Below are 22,817 nucleotides of genomic sequence, written 5' to 3'. Positions count from 1 at the left end.
TACTTTCCTCTAAAATGGGACAGGTGATACCTCCCTGAAAGGGCTGCTAGAGGATTAGAGATAATACATGGAAAGCCCTTGGTGTGTTGCCCCATCATTTGGAGCTGGAATGATTCAGTTTTAATAGGAAGGGAGTGGGCAGAAAATGGAATATTGGAGTGGATTGTGAACTGTGAAGTAAATGGGATTTACTCAGTCATTCCCATTGCTATGGTCTGGGCAAGAGGGCTCGTGGGGTGGCTTGAGGTTGAAGATGGAGGTTCGAGAGAGATCCATGTGGATCTCTAGGGGGAAGGCATGACCAAGGTGGTTGAACCTTGGCCTAGGGGGAAGGAGGAGGATATGTCTCCCCTTGTCCTGCCCTCCTGCCTGCCCCCAGGCCTTGCCCTGCCTAAGTCCCACCATCTCCCCACAGTGAGGGGGCAGAACTCAAGCATTTGGATGCACAGGTCCAGCGCTGTGAGGATCTCCTGCAGCAGCTGCGGGCTGTGATGCCCCAGATTGATATGGAAGGGGACCGCAACATCTGGATCGTGAAGCCAGGAGCCAAGTCCCGTGGACGAGGTGGGGGATCAGCCTTTGCTTTTTGCAACAATACCCTGTGACCTTGTCCCCCGTTAGAGGCCAGGGAGGTTAATAGTGCACTCTGCCAAACTGGACTGAAAGCCCAGCTCTGTCAGTAATATTCTTTGTGACCTAGAGCAAGTCACATCACCTATCTGAACCTCAGTTTCCTCCTTTGTGAAGTGAAGATTGATAAAGCCTTCTACAAGGTGAGATTAAATGCAGAGTACATCTTAAGTTGTAGGTCAGCACAGTCACCCCCATATGAGAGCTGCTGGGATGATAGTCCCAACTGTTCCTCTCCTGCCCCTGAGTTTGGATCAGTGCTTTAGGTAAGTTTGGTGACACTCACAAGCACTTAGTTGCTTATTATCTAAAGGGTCTCAGATTTCACCAGCACATCCCTATAGTCCTAAGGCCAGGACCCCTAGTTCAAGGTTAGCTTTCCCCTACTTATAAGACTTTAGGCGGGGTTAATTAACCTTTTCTGTGCCTCATCATCATCACTGGTAAAATGGAGCCAATACTTCCTGAGAAGATTAAATGAGTATAATGTTTATAAAGTATTTAGAAGCCATGCATGGTGGCACATGCCTGTAATCCCAGCAACTGGGGAGGCAAAAATAAAATAAAAAATAAAAAAATCTAGGGATGTATCTTGGTGGTTAAATGCCCTTGGGTTTAATCCCCAGGACCAAAAAAATGTACTTAGGTCCTGGATCTGTGCATAGTAACTGCCACATTGATGCTTCTATTATTAGCTGTTATTCTGACTCCTCAGCCAAGTGTGACTGGAATTTGAACAGGAAAGCCAGCAGTGCCTTAGCCCGGCCTTTAAAGACTGTGAAAGGATGCCCAAGAGCTAGAAAACAGATTTCAGTATCAGCTTCTTTCGAATACTGCTCTTGGATGGGTTTATTTATGCCAGGGTGAAGCCATTGCAGCTCCAAACATTGGAATGCTTCTCTTGAGGATGTCACATTAAAATCAGGAGGGCTGGAGATATAGCTTAATGGTAGAGTACTTGCCTAGCATGCTTGAGTCCCTGGCTTCAATCTCCAGTACCACCAAAAGAAACTGTTAAACAACTATCATTCACAATGGTACACACCTGTAATCCCAGCCACTGGGAGTCTGAAGCAGGAGGATTTCAAGTTCAAGGCCAATATAGGCAACTTGGCGCACGAGACACTGTCTCAAAATAAAAAGGACTGAGGATAAATCTCAGTGGTAGAGCACCCCTGGGATCAATCCCACAAAACAACAACAATGAAAAAAGCATTGGATTCTTTTCTTTTTATACCTTAGAAATACTTGATTTTTTTCCCAATCATGAAAATATGTGTTTATTGTTTTAAAAAAAGAAAACAAAACAATATAGGAAATTAGAAGCAAATGTCCCTTAATTTCACCAAAAGATAACCTATTAACTTTTTAATGCGATTCTATCTATACTTGTTTCTATGCATTTGGTGTGTGTATTATAAGTTTTTCTCCTTTTTTAAATTTTTGGTACCAGAGATTGAACCCAGTGGCGCTTAACTCTGAGCCAACTCCCCAGCCCTTTTTATTTTCTATTTCGAAACAGGGTCTCACAAAGTTGCTTAGGGCCTTGCTAAATTGATGAGGCTGGCGTTGGAATTTCGATTCTCCTACCTCATCTTCCTGAGTTATTGGGATTACACTGCACCTGGCAGTTATAATTTTAAAAAAACATATTTTTGTTGTAGATGAACACAATACCTTTGTATATTTTATTTTTATGTGGTGCTCAGGATCAAACCCAATGCCTCACACGTGCCAGGCAAGCACTCCACCACTGAGCTACAACCCCAGCTCAGCAGATGTAATCTTTTCTTATACAAGGCATTATGGTCTTGGGCCAGGCACAGTGTGCATGCTTATAATTCCAGGGTTGGGAGGCTGAGGCAGGAAGACTGTAAATTCAAAGCCAGCCTCAGCAACAGCGAGGTACTAAGCAACTCAGTGAGACGGTCTCCAAATAAAATTCAAAAAAGGGGGCATGAGGCACTCAGTAGTCGAATGCCTCTGAGTTCAATCCCTGATAACCACCCCACTCAGAAAAAATAAAAAGATATTATGTTCGTGGAAATCCTGATGATTGGTCTACCCACCACCCTTTTTTTAAAAAATATTTTTCTAGTTGTAGATGGTCACAGTACATTTATTTTGTTTATATATTTTTATGTGGTGCTGAGGATCAAACCCAGTTCCTCACACGTACGAGGCAAATGCTCTGCCACTGAGCCACAACCTCAGCCCTACCCACCACCTTTTTAAAATATTTTTTTAGTTGTCAATGGACTTTTATTTATTTATCTATTTTTTAATTTATATGTGGTGCTAAAATTTGAACCCAGTGCCTCACACATGCTAGGCAAGTGCTCCACCACTGAGCTACAACCCCAACCCCAATCTGGCCCTTTAGGAAAAGATCCAGACTGGGAACCAGGCACAAGTTTTTCTGTGCCATTGGCAGGCAATAGGCTACTTTGGGCAAAGGAATGAGATTATTTGTGATTTTGTGTCTGGTGATATGATTCTGATATTTACTAGCATTAAAGCTATGCCTTAAGCCAAACAAGCTGGTGCACATTCGAAATCCCAGTTCAGAGGCTGAGGCTGGAAGCTTGCCTGAGCCCAGGGGTTCCAGACCAGTCTAAGCAACATAGTGAGAACCCTGTCTAAAAAGAAAAACCTTGATGGGCAGAATCAAAGTCTCTGGGACACAGGTCCGCTGTGTTAGCAAAGCAATAAAACTTCTTTTTCCTTTTCCTCAAAAAAAAAAAAAAAAAAAAAAGAAAATTTTCTATCTAGAAGAAAGTCTAAAATAGATAATCATAATCAACAGTGTTGGGTAGGATTTGAACAAACACAATTTCATACATTCTTGCTGGGACTGAAAATTAGAAGAACATCTTTGGCAATATAAAATGAAGAATGTGGGGCTGGGATTGTGGTTCAGCGGTAGAGCACCCCCCTAGCACGGGCAGGACCCAGGTTCGATTCTCAGCACCACATAAAAATAAAGGCATTGTGTTATGTCCATCTACAAAAAAAAAAAAAAAAAAAAATATATATATATATATATATATATATATATATATATATATACTCTCTCTCTAAAAAAAAAAAATTAAGAATGTACACACCCTTTGAGCCAGCAAACCGATGGCTAGAAATTTATTAAACAGGTGATAGTAATATGTGTTAACATTTATTGAATGTTTACCTTTGCCAAGCCCTATCCCAGACCCTTATCCTGCTTTAATTTGTGTAATACTGTGTAACCAAGGCATGTTTATTCTCCCATAACCTGGAAGAAAATCCTTAAGGATTCCATAAATGTTTAGAAGCAGTAGTTGGCTGCCTCTGAAAAGGGAGATGTATTTTTAATATGCCATTTTTTTTACTAATTTTTGGGTTTGTTGGTTTATATTTTGTTAATTATTGGAGAAAAATAATATATGCACATACTTTTAAAGCCCAGTACAAAAAAATAAAAGCAGCAGCCCATTACATGGCAGGACACAGTGGCACATTCCTATAATTCCAGTGACTGAGACAGGAGAATCACAGAGTTGAGGACAGCCTCAGCATTTTAGTGGGACCCTGTCTCAAAAAGTTTGGGGAATGTAGCTCAGTGGTAGAGCACCTCTGGATTTAATCCATAGTACCTCAAAAATAACAACAAAAAAATCAATACTATTCAGAAATTTTCAATGCATATATTCCTTTTCAATCAACCCAAAATGACTTGTTACCAAAAAAATTAAAATCATTTTCAGTTTTCCCAAAGGGAACACGATACTAATTGACAAAAGACATCCTTACCCATGTGGCCTGACAGTTTTGTGGGGATGAGGGCCAGCCCAAGTTTGACCTCCTAGACCCTGATTACCCCTTTTCCTGCTAGGCATCATATGCATGGACCACCTGGAGGAGATGCTGAAGCTAGTGGACTGCAACCCCATGATGATGAAGGACGGCAAATGGGTGGTACAGAAGTATATTGAGCGCCCCCTGCTCATCTTTGGCACCAAGTTCGACCTGAGACAGTGGTTCCTGGTGACCGACTGGAACCCACTTACTGTGTGGTTTTACCGCGATAGCTACATTCGCTTTTCCACACAGCCCTTCTCCCTAAAGAACCTGGACAAGTGAGCCCCACCACTCACCTCCCATGAACTCCCAGACTAGTTGGGGAGCTGGCAAAACAAAACAACACAACAACAAAAAAAGGCAATGAAAATATGCAGTGGAATCTATGCAGCATTGCTGGGTTCCAAACACAAATTGAGCAGGCAGGCAGGACCTCTACCCAGCCATCTTTCCATCCAACAGATATTTACCAAGAGTGTACCCTGTGCCATTCATTATTCTAGGCACTTGGGATACAACAAAAACAAATGAAGAGCCCAGCTCTTAAGTGTTCATATTCTAGCAGGGAGAAACACACAAGCATTGATCTAATAGGATAAAGTGCAATATGTGTTTTAAAAAAAGAAAATATAGAACAGGATTAAGGGACGTCAGTGGAAATTCCAGAGGAGAAAGGCAAGATGTAGTATTAATTTGGGTGAGGTGAGAGGAAACCTTGCTGAGGCCTCAGTTCAAATTCCATCTCTGTAGCTTCCAAGCTGTGGGCCTTTTGTTCAAGTGAAAACCTATTTAAGGGCTGGAGATGTAGTAGAATGCTTGCCTAGCATTTGTAAGGCCCTGTGTTTGATCTCCAGCACCACACATACAACAATACTTGAACCTAGCTGGGCATGGTGGCACATGCCTGTAATCCTAGCAGTTCTGGAGGTTGAGACAGGAAGACTGTGAGTTTAAAAGCCAGCCTCAGCAACATAAGTGAGGCCCTAAGCAAGACCCTGTCTCTAAATAAAATACAAAAAAGGGCTGGGGATGTGGCTTAGTGGTTTGAGTGCCCCTGGGTTCAGTCCCTGGTACCAAAACAAAAAAACAAAAAAACTTAAACCTCACTTTCCGCATCTGAAGAATGGAGGAAGTAATATGAAAGTGAAAACTGTTGATTATCAAGTGCTTCATGTGTGATAGATGCTAAGCACTTTATGTACATAGTTATTTTTCATAAAAGCCCAATGCAGTAGGTACTATCATCCCTATTTTACAGGTTCAATGACTTGCCTAAGATCTTACAGCTAGTCAATGTGAAGATGGGCTTGACTTCATCTTGACAACTACAAGGCTTTATGGTTACCTACCTGCTTGTCTTCCAGGCATTGGGAGGACAAACAGACTAGGCACAAGCACTTAATACTGTGGCTATCATGATTAGCACCCTCAAAGCCTCCTGAGAGATAAAACTAATTCTCACCCTAGAAGAATATAGGGTCCAGGCCTTTGTCATTCTTGTCCTCCCCAGTAGGGCCCTATTTCAAGTCGAACTGACCAGCGTGGCCCAGGGCTGATGTCGAAATTTTCCTGCCCTCCCTCATTTTGGATAGGTGGGGCAGCAGGAGCTAAGCCCCAATTTTCTTTCTTTCCTTTTTTTTTTGGTAACTGGGATTGAACTCAGGCACTTGACCACTAAGCCATATCCCCAGCCCTATTTTGTAATTTATTTAAACACAGGGTCTCACTGAGTTGCTTAGTGCCTCGCCATTGCTGAGGCTGGCTTTGAACTCACAATTCTACTGCCTCAGCCTCCCAAGCCGCAGGGATTATAGGCATGTGCCACCGTGCCCGGCTTGAACCCCAGCTTTCTACTTTGTGTTTCAGCTCTGTGCACCTCTGCAACAACTCTATCCAGAAGCATCTGGAGAACTCCTGCCATCGCCATCCCATGCTACCCCCAGACAACATGTGGTCCAGCCAGAAGTTCCAGGCCCACCTGCAGGAGATAGGGGCACCAAATGCTTGGTCCACTGTCATCGTGCCTGGCATGAAGGCTGCTGTGATCCATGCGCTTCAGACCTCCCAAGACACAGTACAGTGTCGGAAGGCCAGCTTCGAGCTCTATGGTGCTGACTTTGTATTTGGTGAGGATTTCCAGCCCTGGTTAATTGAGATCAATGCCAGCCCCACCATGGCACCCTCCACAGCTGTCACCGCCCGGCTCTGTGCCGGTGTACAAGCAGACACCTTGCGTGTGGTCATTGACCGGCGGCTGGATCGTAACTGTGACACAGGAGCCTTTGAACTCATCTATAAGCAGGTGAGGTGGACGTGGAGGACTCCAGGGAGTGTGCCTTCTTTTCTAGGCTGCTCCACAATGAAGCACAGGGCTCTGCAGTCAGACCAGTTCAAAACCTGGGCTTGAGGCCTGGTTTTGCCAAGTTGTCCTAGTATATAGCCACGTCCCCTCCTCAGTTTCCTCATCTGTAAAATAGAGATATTACCATCTTTCTCATGAGCTGAGTAAATACAATGAGTTAATATGCCTGGATAATAATGCATGGACTCTGCGACATCCTTGGATTCAAATCCTAAGTCAGTAACTAAGCTGCATAACTTCAAACAAATTCCCAACCTCTAGGTGGTCTGTTTATTCATCTATAAAGAAAGAACAAAAATACTACCTAATTCATAAGATTATAAGAATTAAATAGTTAATATAAGTGAGGTACTTCAGAATAGTGCCTGGCATACAATAAATGCTGTACAAGTTTTAGCTATTGTTATAACCTAATAAGGTTGTTAGGAATTTCATGAAAAATAGCATCACTTGTGAAGTGCCTGGAATATATATAGTAAGAGTTGATTACAGGCAGCTGCTATTATTTTTATTATCTTTTGGAGGTATTGAGGACTGAACCCAGGATCCCTTTACTACTGAGCTACTTCCCAGCTCCTTTTTTTAATATTTATTTTTTAGGTGTAGTTGGACACAATACCTTTATTTTATTTATTTATTTTTATGTGGTGCTGAGGATTGAACACAGGGCCTTGCATGTGATAGACAAGCGCTCTACCACTGAGCTACAACCCCAGCCCAGCTATTTATTTTATAGGATAAGATAGGGTTCTTAAAAATCAGGACTGGAATTGGGTGTGGTGGCACACACTGTAATCTCAGAGGCTTGGGAAGTTGACACAGGAGGATCGCGAATTCAAAGCCAGCCTCAGCAATAGTGAGGTGCTAAGCAACTCAGTGAGACCCTGTCTCTAAATAAAATACAAAACAGGACTGGGAATGTGGCTTAGTGCCTGAGTGCCCCTGAGTTCAATCCCTGGTACCCCCTCACACCCCAAAATAAAATCAGGGCTGGACAGCTCATGAGAATGAGACAGAAGGACTGTGAATTTAAAGCCAGCCTCAGCAGCTTAGTGAAACCCTAGGCACTCAGTGAGACCCTGCCTCTAAACAGAATATAGAATAATCAGTTAAGAAAGCTATTTTCAGTTTTTTTGAGCTTAGGAAGTTTTTTTTTTTTGTTGTTTTTTTTTTGGCAGTTAAGGACCTTCTGACCAGCATTCTGTTTCTGTCAAAGTTTGGTTATATACAGGAAAGGTGCCGATCCTATGCCGATCCATTCTCTCTGGGATTATAGGCATGTGCCACTGCACCTGGCTCCAAATGCCTTTTATTGCTGATTTGTTTTTTAGGCCACTGTGTAATCACACCCTGTACTGGCGGTTTTGTCTCTTTAATCTTTTTTAATCTAGGACAGCTCCACTACTTTTCCCCCCAATCATTTTGATCTTTTGAAGGGACCAAGCTGGTTGTTTTATAGAACTGTCCTACATCCTGGATTTATCAGATTGTTTCCTGGTGGTGTCGTTTACTTGGTCTTCTGTTATCTAGATGTCCTGTAAACTAGAAGTTGGGTCAAACAGCTTGAATGAGGTTCAGGTAAAACATTTTTAGCAAAAATACAGCAGAGGTGATGCTGGGTACCTCTTGTAATGTCACAAGGAACCTACTGTTAGAGTGTCTCATGATAGGTTAATGATGCTGAATTTGACCATGGGTTAAGGTAGTGGCTACCACGTCTCTCCATTGGAAGCTCTTCCTACCCTATTAATTATATTGTGTATTAGTCCATTTTCTGTTGCTAATAACAATACCATACACTGGAAAAATTATAAAGAAAAAAGGTTCGTTTGTGCTCACAGTTCTAGATGTGCAAGATCAAGAAGCCACATTTGTTTTTTTTGGCTTTCTTGCTGGCAGTGTCCCAAGGTGGTATAAGGCATCATATGTCAAGAGACAGAGAGGCACTGGAATGTAGCTCAGTGATACAGCACTTGCCTAAGCACATGCATAAGGTCCTTGGTTCCATTCCCAGCACCATACAGAGAGAGAGAGAGAGAGAGAGAGCGTGCCTGGCGCAGCAGCGTACACCTATAATCCCAGATAATCAGGAGAATCAAAAGTTTGTGTCCAACCTCAGCAACTTAGTGAGGTCCTAAAAAAAGAGAGACAGACATGCATACATGTCTGTGTGCCACCAGCGTTCAATCATTCAGGCTCTACCCTGATGACTTTATCTAATCCTAATCACCTCCCAAAAGCCCGATCTCTAAACATCATAGATTAAGTTTCCCCCTCTTAATAACTCACTATGGTGATTATATTTCAAGACATAAACCCTTGAGGGACACTCAAAATATCCAAACATAGCACTTTATAAGATGGTACTTTGGCTGTCTTCAACTTACCCATTTCCTGTCATCCTTTCTACTGGTTTTGATATCCAGTTTTGATTCTTACCTATTAGAGTTCCAATTTCTAGTTTTTTTTTTTATTGTTCACTCTACGATTGATTATTAAATGAGGTTTCTGCCAGGAGTGGAGGTGCATGCCAGTAATCCCAGAGGCTCAGGAGGCTGAGGCAGGAAGATTGTGAATTATTCAAAGCCAGCCTTAGCAATTTAGCAAGGCCCAAAGCAAGTTAACAAGACCTTGTCTCAAAATAAAACATTAAAAGGGCCAGGGATGTGGCTCAGTGGTAAAGTGCCCCTGGGTTCAATCCCTACTACCAAAAAAAAAAAAAAAAAGAGGTTTCTTCTGTAAAGATGACCTTTCTCCAATCACCTAGGGCTATTTGGTAGCTCAGGTTCTGCAATGGTTTTATTCATTTATTCATTTTTTTTTAAAGTAGGCAAAGATCCAACACCCACTTACAATTTTTTTTTTAAAGAGAGGGTGTGAGGAGAGAGAGAGAGAGAATTTTTTTTTTAAAGTCAATATATATTTTATTTATTTTTTTTTTAATTTTTTATTGTTGGCTGTTCAAAACATTACATAGTTCTTGATATATCATATTTCACAATTTGATTCAAGTGGGTTATGAGCTCCCATTTTTACCCCATATACAGATTGCAGAATCATATCAGTTACACATCCATTGATTTACATATTGCCATACTAGTGTCTGTTGTATTCTGCTGCCTTTCCTATCCTCTACTATCCCCCCTCCCCTCCCCTCCCCTCCCCTCTTCTCTCTCTGCTCCCTCTACTGACATTCGTTTGTCCCCCTTATATTATTTTTCCCCTTCCCCTCACTTCCTCTTGTATGTACTTTTGTATAACTCTGAGGGTCTCCTTCCATTTCCATGCATTTTCCCTTCTCTCTCCCTTTCCCTCCCACCTCTCATCCCTGTTTAATGTTAATCTTCTTCTCATGCTCTTCGACCCTACTCTGTTCTTAGTTACTCTCCTTATATCAAAGAAGACATTTGGCATTTGTTTTTTAGGGATTGGCTAGCTTCACTTAGCATAATCTGCTCTAATGCCATCCATTTCCCTGTAAATTCTATGATTTTGTCATTTTTTAATGCAGAGTAATACTCCATTGTGTATAAATGCCATGTTTTTTTTATCCATTCATCTATTGAAGGGCATCTAGGTTGGTTCCACAGTCTTGCTATTGTGAATTGTGCTGCTATGAACATCGATGTAGCAGTGTCCCTGTAGCATGCTCTTTTTAGGTCTTTAGAGAGAATTTTTTAATATTTATTTTTTTTAGTTTTTGGCGGACACAACATCTTTGTATGTGGTGCTGAGGATCGAACCCAGGGCTGCACGCATGCCAGGCGAGCGCGCTATTGCTTGAGCCACATCCCCAGCCCAAAATAAAGCTTTTCTCTTTTTTTTTTTTTTTAAGAGAGAGAGACAGAGAGAGAGAATTTTTTAATATTTATTTTTTAGTTTTCAGCAGACACAACATCTTTGTTTGTATGTGGTGCTGAGGATCGAACCCGGGCCACGCGCATGCCAGGCAAGCGCGCTACCACTTGAGCCACATCCCCAGCCCTCATTTATTCATGTATTTCAAAACCTAGGGTACTCTACCACTGAGCTACATCTCCAGCCTTCTGCTTTTTATTTTGAAACAGGTTGGCCTCAAACTCATGATCCTCCTGCCCCAGCCTCCCGAGTAGCTGGGACTATAGGTGCACATAACCATACCAGGTGTGCTCTGCCTTCTTTCTTTCTTTCTTTATTTTAGTTTTTTTTAGTTGTAGACAGACACAATACCTTTATTTTATTTATTTATTTTTATGTGGTGCTGAGGATCGAACTCAGTGCCTCACCTGTGCAAGGCAAATGCTTTACCAACTGAGCTACAACCCAGCCCCAATGCTTTGCCTTCTTTAAGGCTCTTAGTTTCTGCTCCCCTGTGACTTGAGCTCATATAAGGTTCCAGGCAGTCTCTAAGCCTGCTGTCTATGTGGGTATCATAAGTCAAATTCTCTCTGTAGAGACTCTGATTGTTGGTAGTGACTTGTAGAACACAGCCACACATATTCCATCATGGACTGGAAGCACAAGCAACCTGAGAGGGCAGTAGATGTGGAGGTGTGGTTGTGGGGACTTGACTAGAATTCCCCTCCTCTTCTGGGTTACTAGTCCCTGAGGCTCTGTGACTCCTTAATCACTCTAGGATTAAGGGGTCTCCCAGAGGACAGAGGTGGGCTTCCCATTTCTCAGCTCAGTTTTGATTCTTACCTATTTTATTAGAATTGCAAAAAATGCAAATTTCTAATTTTATTTTTCATTCTACATGACCAGGTGCTTCAGAGGAAAATTCTATCCATCTCTGCCCTGGGTCCTGCTGCAAGGATTCCAACACCACTGACAGGGCCTTGTCTCTTCTTCTTGCCCACAGCCTGCCGTGGAGGTGCCCCAATATGTGGGTATCCGGCTCCTGGTGGAGGGTTCCACCATCAAGAAGCCCACAGCACTGTGTCATCGGCGGATGGGGGTCCACCCATCACTCCCTCATCTGCTAACCCAGCAAGGCTCTGGGGAAGGCAAGGAGCTGGGGACCCCTACCCACAGGTCAGCTTCCAGGAAAGGTGCTGGGTCCAGGAGCCAGGGGCACATTGAGAAGCCAGACTCCACTGCTACCACCTCAGTCCCCGGGAAGGGGAAGAAAGGCAAGACCAAAAGTGCCACAGCCCTGCTCTGCCCCATCCCCCATAAGTGGGACCCCTCCCCCAACACCAAAATGGGCTACATTGTTACCATGACCTGTGTTAGTGGGAACAGGCAGTCTCATTCCTTGAAAAGACTGCCATTGAGTAAGAGGAAGACCTCAATCCCTGGGTAACAGCATTCCCTCAAACACCCCAGTGTCCCAAAGTGATTTCTTCTGTTCTCTAAGCCCCTCAACCACTTGGATTTGTCCTACCATTAGAACCACCAATAGATGGAAAGAACCACTACTCACAAAGTAATCTTTTAAAATATACAGCCAAGTAAGCATTGTCCTCTCCAGAGTCTCAGTCACCCTGCCTGGACTCAGTCCCAGGGTGCTCTGTCTCCAGAGTCCAGGCTTTTGCCACAGCAGTATTCTTCCTTTGCTTCCATGCAGAATGTCCTTTGGGGAAGAAACTAATCACTTAAATGTTCACTACCACTACCTAACCAGCTCCTTTAGTCTTCACAGCAACCTAGTGAGATAGGTGCTATCGTCCCCATTTTCCAGCCGAGGTAGCAGAAAGTTTAAGGAAGTTGCCTGAGGTTGCACAGCCCAGAAGGGGCAGAGCTGGGATGCAGACCCAGGTCTGTTGGACTCCAAACCCTGGATTCTTCCCACTGCCTCTGGAGGAGGAACCGGGAGGGCTCCACTGCCCTCACCCTGCCCCTGTCTTCCCTACCCTATGCACATACCCTGTGGGGCAGCAGGGCAGCTGGTCAGCCTCTCTAGGCCCTCACAGCTTCCCTTGCTCCCACAGCCCCTTACCACTTCCCCAGCCTCCACGCCAAGGCACGGCTTCCTTCTTCCTGTGTGCTCCAACCCCAGGGGCGCATCCTCATAGTGCAGCCCTGCAAACTGGTGGGCACTAAGGCCCTGTCGCCCACAGGCAAGGCCCTGATGACTATACCAACCGCCAAGGTTATGATTTCCCTTCCACCAGACTCTGACCTCAAGATGGCACCCAGCATCCCAAAGCCAAGAAAGGTGGGCCTGGATCTATGACTCATACCCTGGTGGACAGTGCTGAGCACTGGGGTCAGGGCTGGAGGGCACAGGCAGAGAGCAGCTCCCAGGCTGCCCAGAGGGTGTGGGTTTGTCCCTTTCTCAGCAAGGGACCATTATCAGGTAAAAGGGAAGGACTTGTCCCCCTCAAAACCCCTTCCTATACAGATTCCTGATCATCTCTCCCTTTCTCCCCCCCTTTCACACCGAGGCTGTTGCTCCCAAGCGCCTTCGAGGTCCCCAACCTGCCCGTGTCTTGTGGCCTCAGACCTTTGAAGTCGGAACTCTTCCCAGCACCCATAGGAAGGTCAAGGGCAAAGGCAAGTTGAAGGCCAGACTCTGCGACAAACCCAAGGCGGAGGCATACCCTATGAAGAGGCTGGGCCATCCTATATCCCTGCCCCTTACTGATACATTCCAGAAGCTGAGGGGTACGGAGGTTATGAGGCTAGGGAAATCTTGCTCTGTTCTTGTGGGGCACTGCCTCTGTCCTGGATCTAGCACCAAATAAAGAGGAGCAAACAAACTGTGGAATTGTGGTAGGCTTTGGCTCCACCACTATTGGGTGAAAAACAGATGGGGTGAAGTCTCTATCCAACAGTCCAGATCAAGAGCTAGCAGCAGCCATAATTCCCACTTAGTGACAGACATGGGACTTCCTGTTCAGATACTTCCTTGGTATGTCTGAGCCTTCACTTATATATATGAGGAAACTAAGTCTGAACAAGAAGATGTGGCTTGACCAAGATCACACGGCAGTGAAAAGTCAGGGACACATTGCCAGACTGTGGACCACTGGGAATCCCTAGCCCCAGAGGCTGAGCTGGGCTGGAAGAATGGCATCCAGTGGGCATAGAAACATTTACGATACAACACAGGGAAAAGGGTGGACCTTGCTGAAACCCCAGCCTTTCTCCAGAGGGTGTGGGTTTGTCCCTTTCTCAGCAAGGGACCAATATCAGGTAAAATGAAATATCCAACAAACCACACCTGTGTGTAAAAATCTGGTATTACCTAGTCTTAGTGGATTGAATGGTGGCCCCCTAAAAGATATGTCTGTCACCTGCATGTATGTCCTTAAACAGGTAAGGAGTTTTGTAATTGATGATCTTGAGATGAAAGCACCCCAGATTATCTGAGTGGTCTCTAAACCCAACAATAAACCTCTTTGTAAGAATCAGAAGAGATGATAAGAGATGTGGGAGCCAAAAAATTCTACTTCCATTTTCTTAGATCCTAACTGGATCTGAGAATTAAATTACATAAGTTATATTAACAAGAGAAAATCTGCCTATAAATTTAATGTAAGTTTGACTTGGCATGGGAGCCCTTATAAATGAAGACCCAAAGAGGCACAGTCAGTTACTTATGATTCTGGCTCAGATAAAGAATAGTTGTGAAGAAGCTACTAAATTATATAGGGACGATTAAAAGATGGGAGTTGGCCATGCTTGGGATGGAACCCAGAGCCTCACACATCCTACACAGGCACTCAACCCTTGAGCTACATCCTCAGCCCTGGAGTTACTTTAACAAGGTCTTTAGAGAATTCTCTTGGTTTTGACATCTTAGGTATAAGTAGGGATGCTGTATATTTCTAGCATAGGGAGAGTATCTTTCATATTGGAATGGAGTTTCATCTGCTTTTAAGAAGATGCACAAAGGTCAAAATGATGTTTTTCTCTTTTGCCTACTAGGGATGGAACCCAGGGCCTATTAGGCTATGTGAGCACCCGGCCATTGAGCTACACACCCAGCCCAGAAATGATCTCACACCTACTGCCTTTCAAGTTCCATACAGTCAATCTGCCAGGGTGGACTTTTTTTTCCCCTCCCCGTACTGGGGATCGAACCCAGAGAGAGTTAACCACTAAATGATATCCCCAGCCATTTTTACTTTTTATTTTGACAAGTGGCTGGGATTATAGGCCTGTACCACTGCACCTGGCCCAGGCTGGTATATTTTTTAACTCCTTCAATGACCATGTGAAACTGGGTATGGTGGTGCCTGCTCGTAACCCCAGCTACTTGGGAAGTTGAGGCAAGAGGATTACAAGTATAAGGCCTGCCTGGGCAACTGAGTGACACCCTGTCTCAGAATTTTAAAGAAAGGCTGGGGATATAGCTCAGTGGTAGAACATTTGCCTAGCATGTGTAAGGCCCTGGGTTCAATCTCCAGCACACACACACAAAAAAAGACAAATTAGTATGGGATACTGGAAACCACAGAAGAATATAGGAGTGGTTCTCCCCTAGAGCTCTTCATTTTGGATTTGCCGCCTTGGTTTTGGATTTCTGGTCTCCCAAAAGGAGAAAATCCACTTCTATTTTTTTTTTTTAAACTATTCAAGCTTGTGGTAATTTGTTAGGGCAGCTCTGGGCAGCTCTTGACACTAGTCAAGTTGAAGATACAAATGCTATGACCCAGAAATTCTTGCATCCCTGAACCAGGAAATGAGTGCAAGCAGGTTCACAGTAGCTTTGTGGTGACAACCAAAAGATGTAACTGTCCAATTAATGGTAGAATGGATAATTGTGGTCTGTTCAAATTCTGGAATTCAAACTTATATGCCATACAACACAACTGCAGGTCACAATGTAGAACAAGAGCAGGTTGCAAAAGAATACACACAGCCTGAGCTCTTTTTTGTTTGATTATTTTTGGTACCTGGGACTGAACCCCAGGGCGCTTAACCACTGAGCCACATCCCCAATCCTTTTTATTTTTCATTTTGAGAAAAGGTCTCACTGAGTTGCTTAGGGCCTCTCTAAGTTGCTGAGGCTGTTCTCAGACTTGTAATCCTCATGCCTCTGCCTCCAAAATCATTGGGATTACATGTATCTGTCACCATACTTGGCAGCATGAGCCCTTTTATGGAAGCATCAAAAATATAGGGTGTGGTTGGAGCACACCTGTCATCCAAGCAGCTCAGGAGGCCAAAGAGGGAGATCACAAGTTAGAGGCCAGCCTTGGCAACTTAATGAGACCCTCACAAACTTAGTGAGACACTGTTTGAAAATAAAAAAGGATTAGGGCTGGGCACAGTGGTGCACGCCTGTAATCCCAGGGGTTCAGGAGGCTGAAGCAGGAGGATTGCGAGTTCAAAGCCAGCCTCAGCAACTTGGCGAAGCACTTAGCAACTCAGCAAAAGACCCTGTCTAAATAAAATATAAAAAAGGGCTGGGATGAAGCTCAGTGGTTGAGCATCCCTGGGTTCAATCCTCAGTACCAAAAAAAAAAAAAAAAAAAAAAGGATTAGGGATATAGCTCACTGGTAAAGTACCCTTGGGATCAATCCCCAGTACCAAAGGTGGGGAAAAAAAGGCAAAATGAAGAGTATTGTTTAGAGATACTTAAGCATGCAGTATAACTTAGAAAGAAAAGCAAGGAACGAATCCTCACAAGTTGGGCAGTGGCTTCTAACCTAGACTGAACAGAACCCCTTAGGGATCTTTTTTTAAAAGACTGATGGCTCGGGGGTGTAGCTCAGTGGTAAGGAGGGGGTATGCTTAGCATGTGTGAGGAAGCCCTGGGTTTAATCCCTAGCACTGCAAAAATCAACAAGCATTGCAGTCAGGATCTCCACCAAGCCAATTAAGTTAGAACCTTTCAGCTGCAGAATCATGGGGAGTCCTAGGGATTTAAACTTCCTAGGAGGGGAGGAGGATTCTAACATGGGCTCAGGGTTGGGAATTGTTGCTTTGCAGAAAGGAGAGGGAATACATCTATGTGCTCCAAGTGGGGTTTATATGGGTATCATTTTATCATTAGTCTTTGATATTTTAGGCATTGTCAGCATGTTTGATATATTTCAAAAAGTTTTGTGTGGGGAGCGGCTAGGGATGGAATCCAGGGCCTCCTACATGCTAAGCATAAGCTCTACCACTGAGCTACACCCCAAGCCCTACTCTATGTCACTTCCTTTTTTTTTGGGGGGGGGTACTCAGAATTGAACCCAGGGACACTTTACCACTGAGCTACATATATTTCCAGCCTGTTTTATTTTTTATTTTGAAACAGAGTCCTGCTAAGTTTCCCAGGTCCAGAATTATGATCCTCCAACCTCAGTCTCCTGGGTCACTGGGATTACAGGCAAGCACCACTGAGCCCAGCTGTTTCACAATTTTTTATTTTATTATTTATTTATTTATTTGGTTCTGGGGATTGAACCCAGGGGTGCTTAACCAATGACTCATATTCCTAGCAATTTTAATTATATATTTTTTGAGACAGAGTCTCAGTCACTTAAATTGCTAAGACTGTTCTTTTTTAAAAAAAAGAGAGAGAATTTTTTTAATATTTATTTTTTAGTTTTCGGCGGACACAACATCTTTGTTTGTATGTGGTGCTGAAGATCAAACCCAGGCCGCACACATGCCAGGCGAGCGCGCTACCACTTGAGCCACATCCCCAGCCCTCTGAGACTGTTCTTGAACTTTCAATCCTCCTGCCTTAGCCTCCCAAGCCTCTAGGATTACACCACCAAACCTAGCCTCACAATTTTTTTTTAAAGTAAAAGGTCTAATATATCCACTTAGATGGAGATACCTGGAGTAGTCAGTTTCATAGAACGTAGAATGGTGGCTACCAGGGACTGGGAGTGGGGGAAATTATGAGTTAGTGTCCAGTTGGGTACGAAGTTTCACTTTTAGAAGATGAAGACCTTTCTGGAGGTCGACAGTGGTTTTGGTTATAGAACACATTAAGTACACAATTACCAGAGAGCTTGAGGCAGGAGCATAGTTTGAGCCCAGGAGTTTGAGGACAGCCTAGGCAACATAGCAAGACCTCATCTCAAAAGAGAGAGAAATGGTTAAGATGGTAAGTTATGGTGTATTTATTTTTTTAACCACAATTTAAAAAAATCTAACATCTCTTCCTAGTCAGGTTCACAACAGAAACTGCCAAATAAAAAGACCACATATTCAAATCAGCAGAAAGCATGGTCCATGGTAAATATTTACTTTCTCAGCAAATCTCCAAATCCAGATCATGAGGTGTAGGAGCTTCTATTATTTCAAGTCCAGACAGAAGTCACTTACCCAACACCACACAGCAAGCAAGAGCCCTAACCAGGTTTGCCTGACTACAGAGCCCAGGACCTTACATCACGGCCTTTACCATGTTGAACACTGACCTCATTCTCTTTGGGCCTGGCTGGCCACAGGCCCCTTCCCCTCAGTGCACTCTGCTCTCCAGCTGTGGGGTCAGGAACAGAGGCCTATTGTTGGCAGAGCCCCAGGTATTGCAGGGTCCTGGAGAAATAAGGGGGCAGGGGTGCCAGAAGCTCCATGGGGGTGTCCCTGGGCCCAGGGCCTGGGAGGAGAAGACGATGCAAGTGAAGGTGCAAGGGCAGCTGGGAAGACTGGGAGGGAGTCAGGTGGAGGCATCTGAGGAGAGCTTCATCCAGGACCTGGAGAGGAGTGAGTGAGCACTCAGCCACCCATGTTCCCACCAGCTAAGGACTAGCTCTAACCTAAATGGTAGTGAAGTGAGCACTTCCTCCCTCCTCCCCCCCTTCCCCTTATGGCCTACAGCTATTATTCATTTCCTCTCTCTGTAGGAAGACACACATGCATGTACATACACACATGGTTTGGGGTCCATCAAACCAGTTTTCTCCTGGGCACACAGCTAAAGCTTCTTCTGTAACCCCTCATGCAGTTTGGTAAGGCCATGTGATTGAGCTCTAGCCACTAGAGTGAGTGGAAGTACACATGCCACTTCCAGACCTGTTTCATAAAATCCTCATCCATATGAATCTACACTGTCATCATCTGGCTGGATTATCAACAGCCTGGGCTCCTGAGTGCCTGGAACAAAGCCCACTCCACATCCCTCCCATGTAACAGATTTCATGTAAGGAGGAGATCACTGATTCAGAGCCTGGACGACAGGATTACTTGCTAGAGTAGGCAGAGGGGCCCTCACACACACAACCTGTGTTACTCCCCTGCAACAGACTTAAAGAACAGCAGACTTAGAAGGGCTTTTAGAAATCAGACACTTCAACTCCCTTATTGAACAGATGGGCAGAATGAAGCCCAAGAAAGCAGGTGTTTGAGCCACACAGAAAGACAGGGGTACAGACAGCCCTGAAGGCCAAGAGGGTTGTCTCCTAGTCCCAAGCTACATAGCTAATATCTGTAGATGCTGGCCACCCTCACCCCCAACCCTGGAAGGAAGTAGGAGCTTGGTACCTGACTCTGGGGCTTGGTGCTCTGGGCTGACAACAGGAAGCGCTGACCCAGGACAGTGCCCAAGCGAGCAGAATAGGTGTGGTCCCCAAGCAGAGGGCAGAGTTGCAGCATCATGTGTACCTGCAGCTGACCAGGGAACACTGGGTGACAGGACACAGGAGAGATGATGGGCAGCTCCTTTTTTCATCTTAACCAGGGCTATCCGCCCTGCTCCGCTCTGGGGAAACACTACCCCATTCTCAGATCACAAAGAGGCGGTGAGGTAGCCCCTGCCTTCTGGGCAGGGCACAGGAGCAGCTCAGGACTGTCACCTGGCAATGTGCCTAGCTTCTGGGGCTCCACCCTGATGTCTCCACCTACTGGCAATAAGGACTGCTCTTTACTGCTGAGGTGCTCAACTGTGGAGAGTGACACTGGAGTGGTCACTTATACCCTTAGGTCCATCAAATGCCCCCCAAGCTGTTAGGGAGTCACCCTCTTCCACCCACCCACCTTGCCTCCCAGATCCAAGTACAATTCTAAAGGCCGTGAGGCTCCAGACCCACCTGTCAGTGGCTGCAGCTGGACCAGGGCACAGCCTGAGCCTGTGGCCATCACACGGAAGTGGCTGAGAGTCCTTTTGACTCCTTCCAAGATGTCCTTTCGGGATGGGGACTTTACTGGAACTACCTGTGGTGTGAGCAAACTTCACATATACCTGGGAGCTATACCCTGTTCCCAACAGACTCAGGCTAGGCCCATAGTACAGAAGGAGGTCACCCACTTATGTTAGGGGACAAGAGAGAGCCAGCCACCCCAGTCTGGACCTGGGATTCCTCTGCAGGACTAATATATCTGGAGGGACCCCTCTACTTCCCTGCCAGTCCCCAACTCACGAGATTGACGCCATCAAAGCATTCCAGCCTCAGAGCTACCTCGATCTTCCCCTCAGCAGTAGCTGGGATCCCATTGGTGATGGCACTGAGAATGGTGACAGGAGGAGGTCACCAAGTGGCTTGCTGGGACCTCCCCACTGTTCTAGAAGTCTTCCCCTCACTCTCACCAGTAGGTGGCTGTGGGTCTCTGGGTCTTCCTTGAGTGGGTGAAGAACTTCTGGAGGCGGCTTGCTGTCTGGGGACAACTGGAGAGAAGTACAAGCCCAGAGGCCTCCCTAAAAGAACAGGATAAATCACACAGGTTACTTTGGGCTTGCTCACAAAAAAGGAGACCCTATGAAGGAACAATGACTCACTTAAGGGCAAAAAGAAATGCCAGGACTATCACCCAGACTTCCTGAGAAAAAGGTAAGGTCTCCCCTTGTTGAATACCAAAACTATGTAGCTCAATGTATTTCTCATTTTGCCCTTGCTCTCAGGGAGCTCAGAGTCAAATGTCAACAATGAGCACCAATTACTAAGTGTCTACCAAATGCCTGGTACTGTACCTGGAATTTTACATATACTAACTGTCAAATAATTATATTCTCCATCTGCATCACTTACTTCCCAGGTGCTTGGACAATGTGAAGCTCCTGCTCGCTGAGCCCCAGGGACTGACTCAGCTCTGGCAGCACTGAGAGCAATGTAAGCTCTCCTGATTTTCCTGGAAAATAACAGAGGAAAGTACAAGTTGCTGCCAGAGGCCAAAGCTGAATTCCACCATCCCCTTCTATTCATATTCCCCTTCTCAGACACAATGAACCCCCTTTCATTGCATTTCCTCCCCATAGCCCTTGCTCATACCTGTCACTGGCAGACCCTGGGGCTTGTTCAATGTCACTAGGGGTCCTGAAACATATATTGCAAGAGCAGCAACAAAAGCAACGTTAAATCTTTATGCAGAACTTAAGAATTTACAAAGCACCTTCCCATTCATCTTAGCATGGGACACCACAAGGACGCTCAGACAAGAGTTATCAACCTCACATAAGCCAAACTCCCTGCCACCTCAGGGCCTTGGCACTTGCTGTTTCCACTGCACCAGATTTTCACAGGCCTGGCTGCATATCATCCTGGCTCAAATGTCATGAAACAGGTGTGAATTCCCAATGTACTGTGTCCCCCCACCCAGTTCCTTGCTATCATAACATCCTGATTGACAGACTGATTTTTGTGGTACTGCGGATAGAACCCAGGGGCACTTTCTTTATTCCTGAGCCATATCTCTAGCCCCCCACCTTTTTTTTTTTTACTACTTTTTTTTTTTTGTACTGAGGATTGAGCCCAGGGGCACTTTACCACTGAGCTTCATCCCCAACCTTTTTTTTTTTTTTTAGTTATACATGGACATAATGTTTATTTTGTTTGTTTATTTTTATGTGGTGCTGAGGATCGAACCCAGTGTCTCACATGTGCGAGGTAAGTGCTCTGCCACTGAGCCACAATCTAAGCCCCCCAGCCCTTTTTAATTTTTTATTTTGACCCAAAGTCTAGCCAAATTGTTCAGGCTGGCCTTGAACTTACAATCTTCCTACCTTAGCCTCCTGAGTCTCTGGGATTACAGGCATGATAACACTGTTTTAATTTATTCAAAGCACTGATCACTAGTAACATTTATTTGCTGATTAAGCAATTTCTCCCACTAGAAGTAGGATAGGAACCATTTCTCTCACAGCACTGCAGAGTCCACCCAGGACAGTGGGTGGCACATGTTCAGCACATAATTGAGGAAATGAACAAATCATTAAAGGTTCAGAGTTTACCAAGGTTCAGGAAAATGAGGTTATTTTTCAAATGTCACACAGCAAACTGCTTACAGAATCTAGATACATGTGATTCCAAAGTTAGTATTTTGACAATCAATGAACAATTTATTATTATTACAGCAATTTTTGTTACTGATTGCCTACTATTGGTAAGACTGCCTGGTTATTTACACCCCAGCCCCACCACCCTATTCCCATAATGCTGAGGCTCAGAGAGATTATGTGGCTAGTCGCAGTTTATGCTGCTAGTGGGAAACAGAAAAGGATTTGGCTCCAGGGCTGTAGCCAACACCCCAGAAGGCTGGCTCTGGAGTGAGTCTCTGTTCCTGGGTCTCTGTGCAGCAGTCCCTCCATCCCTCACCTTTCTGGTCCACCACGGCTTCCCTAAGCACATCAACCAGCTCCTCCCTGCTGAGGTTCTTTAGCTGCAGCACCCCCGGGAAGGGCTGGTCCCGGGGGACACCCGACCGTTTACTGGAGCCTTGTGGTTGCAGCTGATTCCTGGAAGAGGTGGGAGAAGCAACAGGGGAATCACTGGTTTGGCGAAGTCCATTCCATTTATAACTCCGCCCACCTCTTCTCAAATCCTGCCTCCTCCAAAAGCCTCAAAATGCCCAAGCTGGGTTTTTGGAAAATTGAGGTTCGACTTTAACTTCCACTTTACAGCGGAAGGATCTGAGGTTCAGAGAGGCCCAGGAACTAGTTTAGGGTCACAAAGCGGAACCAGGATTAGAACCTACAACGTACGTAAATCCTTATTTTGTACATCCCCTCCCCCTGTCGTAATCTCCCTTCTACACGAAGGTGGGGGAGCTTAATCACCGGGATTTGGTGCTATAGCCTGACTCCTTGGGCGGTCCGTGGGCCCCCAGGGCCCGCCACCAGCCACTCGTGCCCCGACCCAAAATACGGAAGCCACCCATCTTCTGAATAAGACTAGTGCGCAT

General features: G+C 45.0%; 2 protein-coding genes across 16 annotated transcripts in view; one reads left to right on the top strand and one right to left on the bottom strand.

The window, feature by feature from the left end:
* Ttll3 (tubulin tyrosine ligase like 3) overlaps positions 1-13,512 on the top strand; it is a 25,372-nt gene extending 11,860 nt beyond the window's left edge. For 4 of the 13 annotated variants that reach the window (XM_046425630.2, XM_046425631.2, XM_046425629.2 and 1 more), the window contains 6 exons: positions 416-564; positions 4,502-4,745; positions 6,334-6,769; positions 11,670-11,940; positions 12,742-12,968; positions 13,198-13,512. In XM_046425630.2, coding sequence (XP_046281586.1) covers positions 416-564; positions 4,502-4,745; positions 6,334-6,769; positions 11,670-11,940; positions 12,742-12,968; positions 13,198-13,497 — 1,627 coding nt within the window. In that variant the 3' untranslated portion in view covers positions 13,498-13,512. Of the gene's footprint in view, positions 1-415; positions 565-4,501; positions 4,746-6,333; positions 6,770-11,669; positions 11,941-12,491 lie in introns of all 13 variants that reach the window. The other 9 variants (XR_006847475.2, XM_046425636.2, XR_009225038.1 and 6 more) reach the window with 9 other exon arrangements.
* The window catches only part of Rpusd3 (RNA pseudouridine synthase D3), a 25,739-nt gene extending 2,922 nt beyond the window's left edge, over positions 1-22,817 (bottom strand). The window contains exons 1-9 of one of the 3 annotated variants that reach the window (XM_046425643.1): positions 22,693-22,817; positions 22,232-22,371; positions 20,909-20,953; positions 20,669-20,768; positions 20,230-20,337; positions 20,063-20,147; positions 19,733-19,856; positions 19,188-19,327; positions 17,801-18,400 (exon numbers count right to left, since the gene is read on the bottom strand). In XM_046425643.1, coding sequence (XP_046281599.1) covers positions 18,209-18,400; positions 19,188-19,327; positions 19,733-19,856; positions 20,063-20,147; positions 20,230-20,337; positions 20,669-20,768; positions 20,909-20,953; positions 22,232-22,371; positions 22,693-22,817 — 1,059 coding nt within the window. In that variant the 3' untranslated portion in view covers positions 17,801-18,208. Of the gene's footprint in view, positions 1-17,800; positions 18,401-19,187; positions 19,328-19,732; positions 19,857-20,062; positions 20,148-20,229; positions 20,338-20,668; positions 20,769-20,908; positions 20,954-22,231; positions 22,372-22,692 lie in introns of those variants that run through there. The other 2 variants (XM_046425645.2, XM_046425647.2) reach the window with 2 other exon arrangements.

The sequence above is a fragment of the Marmota monax genome, unplaced genomic scaffold (genome assembly GCF_021218885.2).
Source record: "Marmota monax isolate L192 unplaced genomic scaffold, Marmota_monax_Labrador192_F-V1.1 WCK01_AAM20220418_F8-fsc00028, whole genome shotgun sequence".
NCBI classification, from domain to species: domain Eukaryota; kingdom Metazoa; phylum Chordata; class Mammalia; order Rodentia; family Sciuridae; genus Marmota; species Marmota monax.
This window is presented reverse-complemented; position numbering and strand designations above follow the sequence as displayed.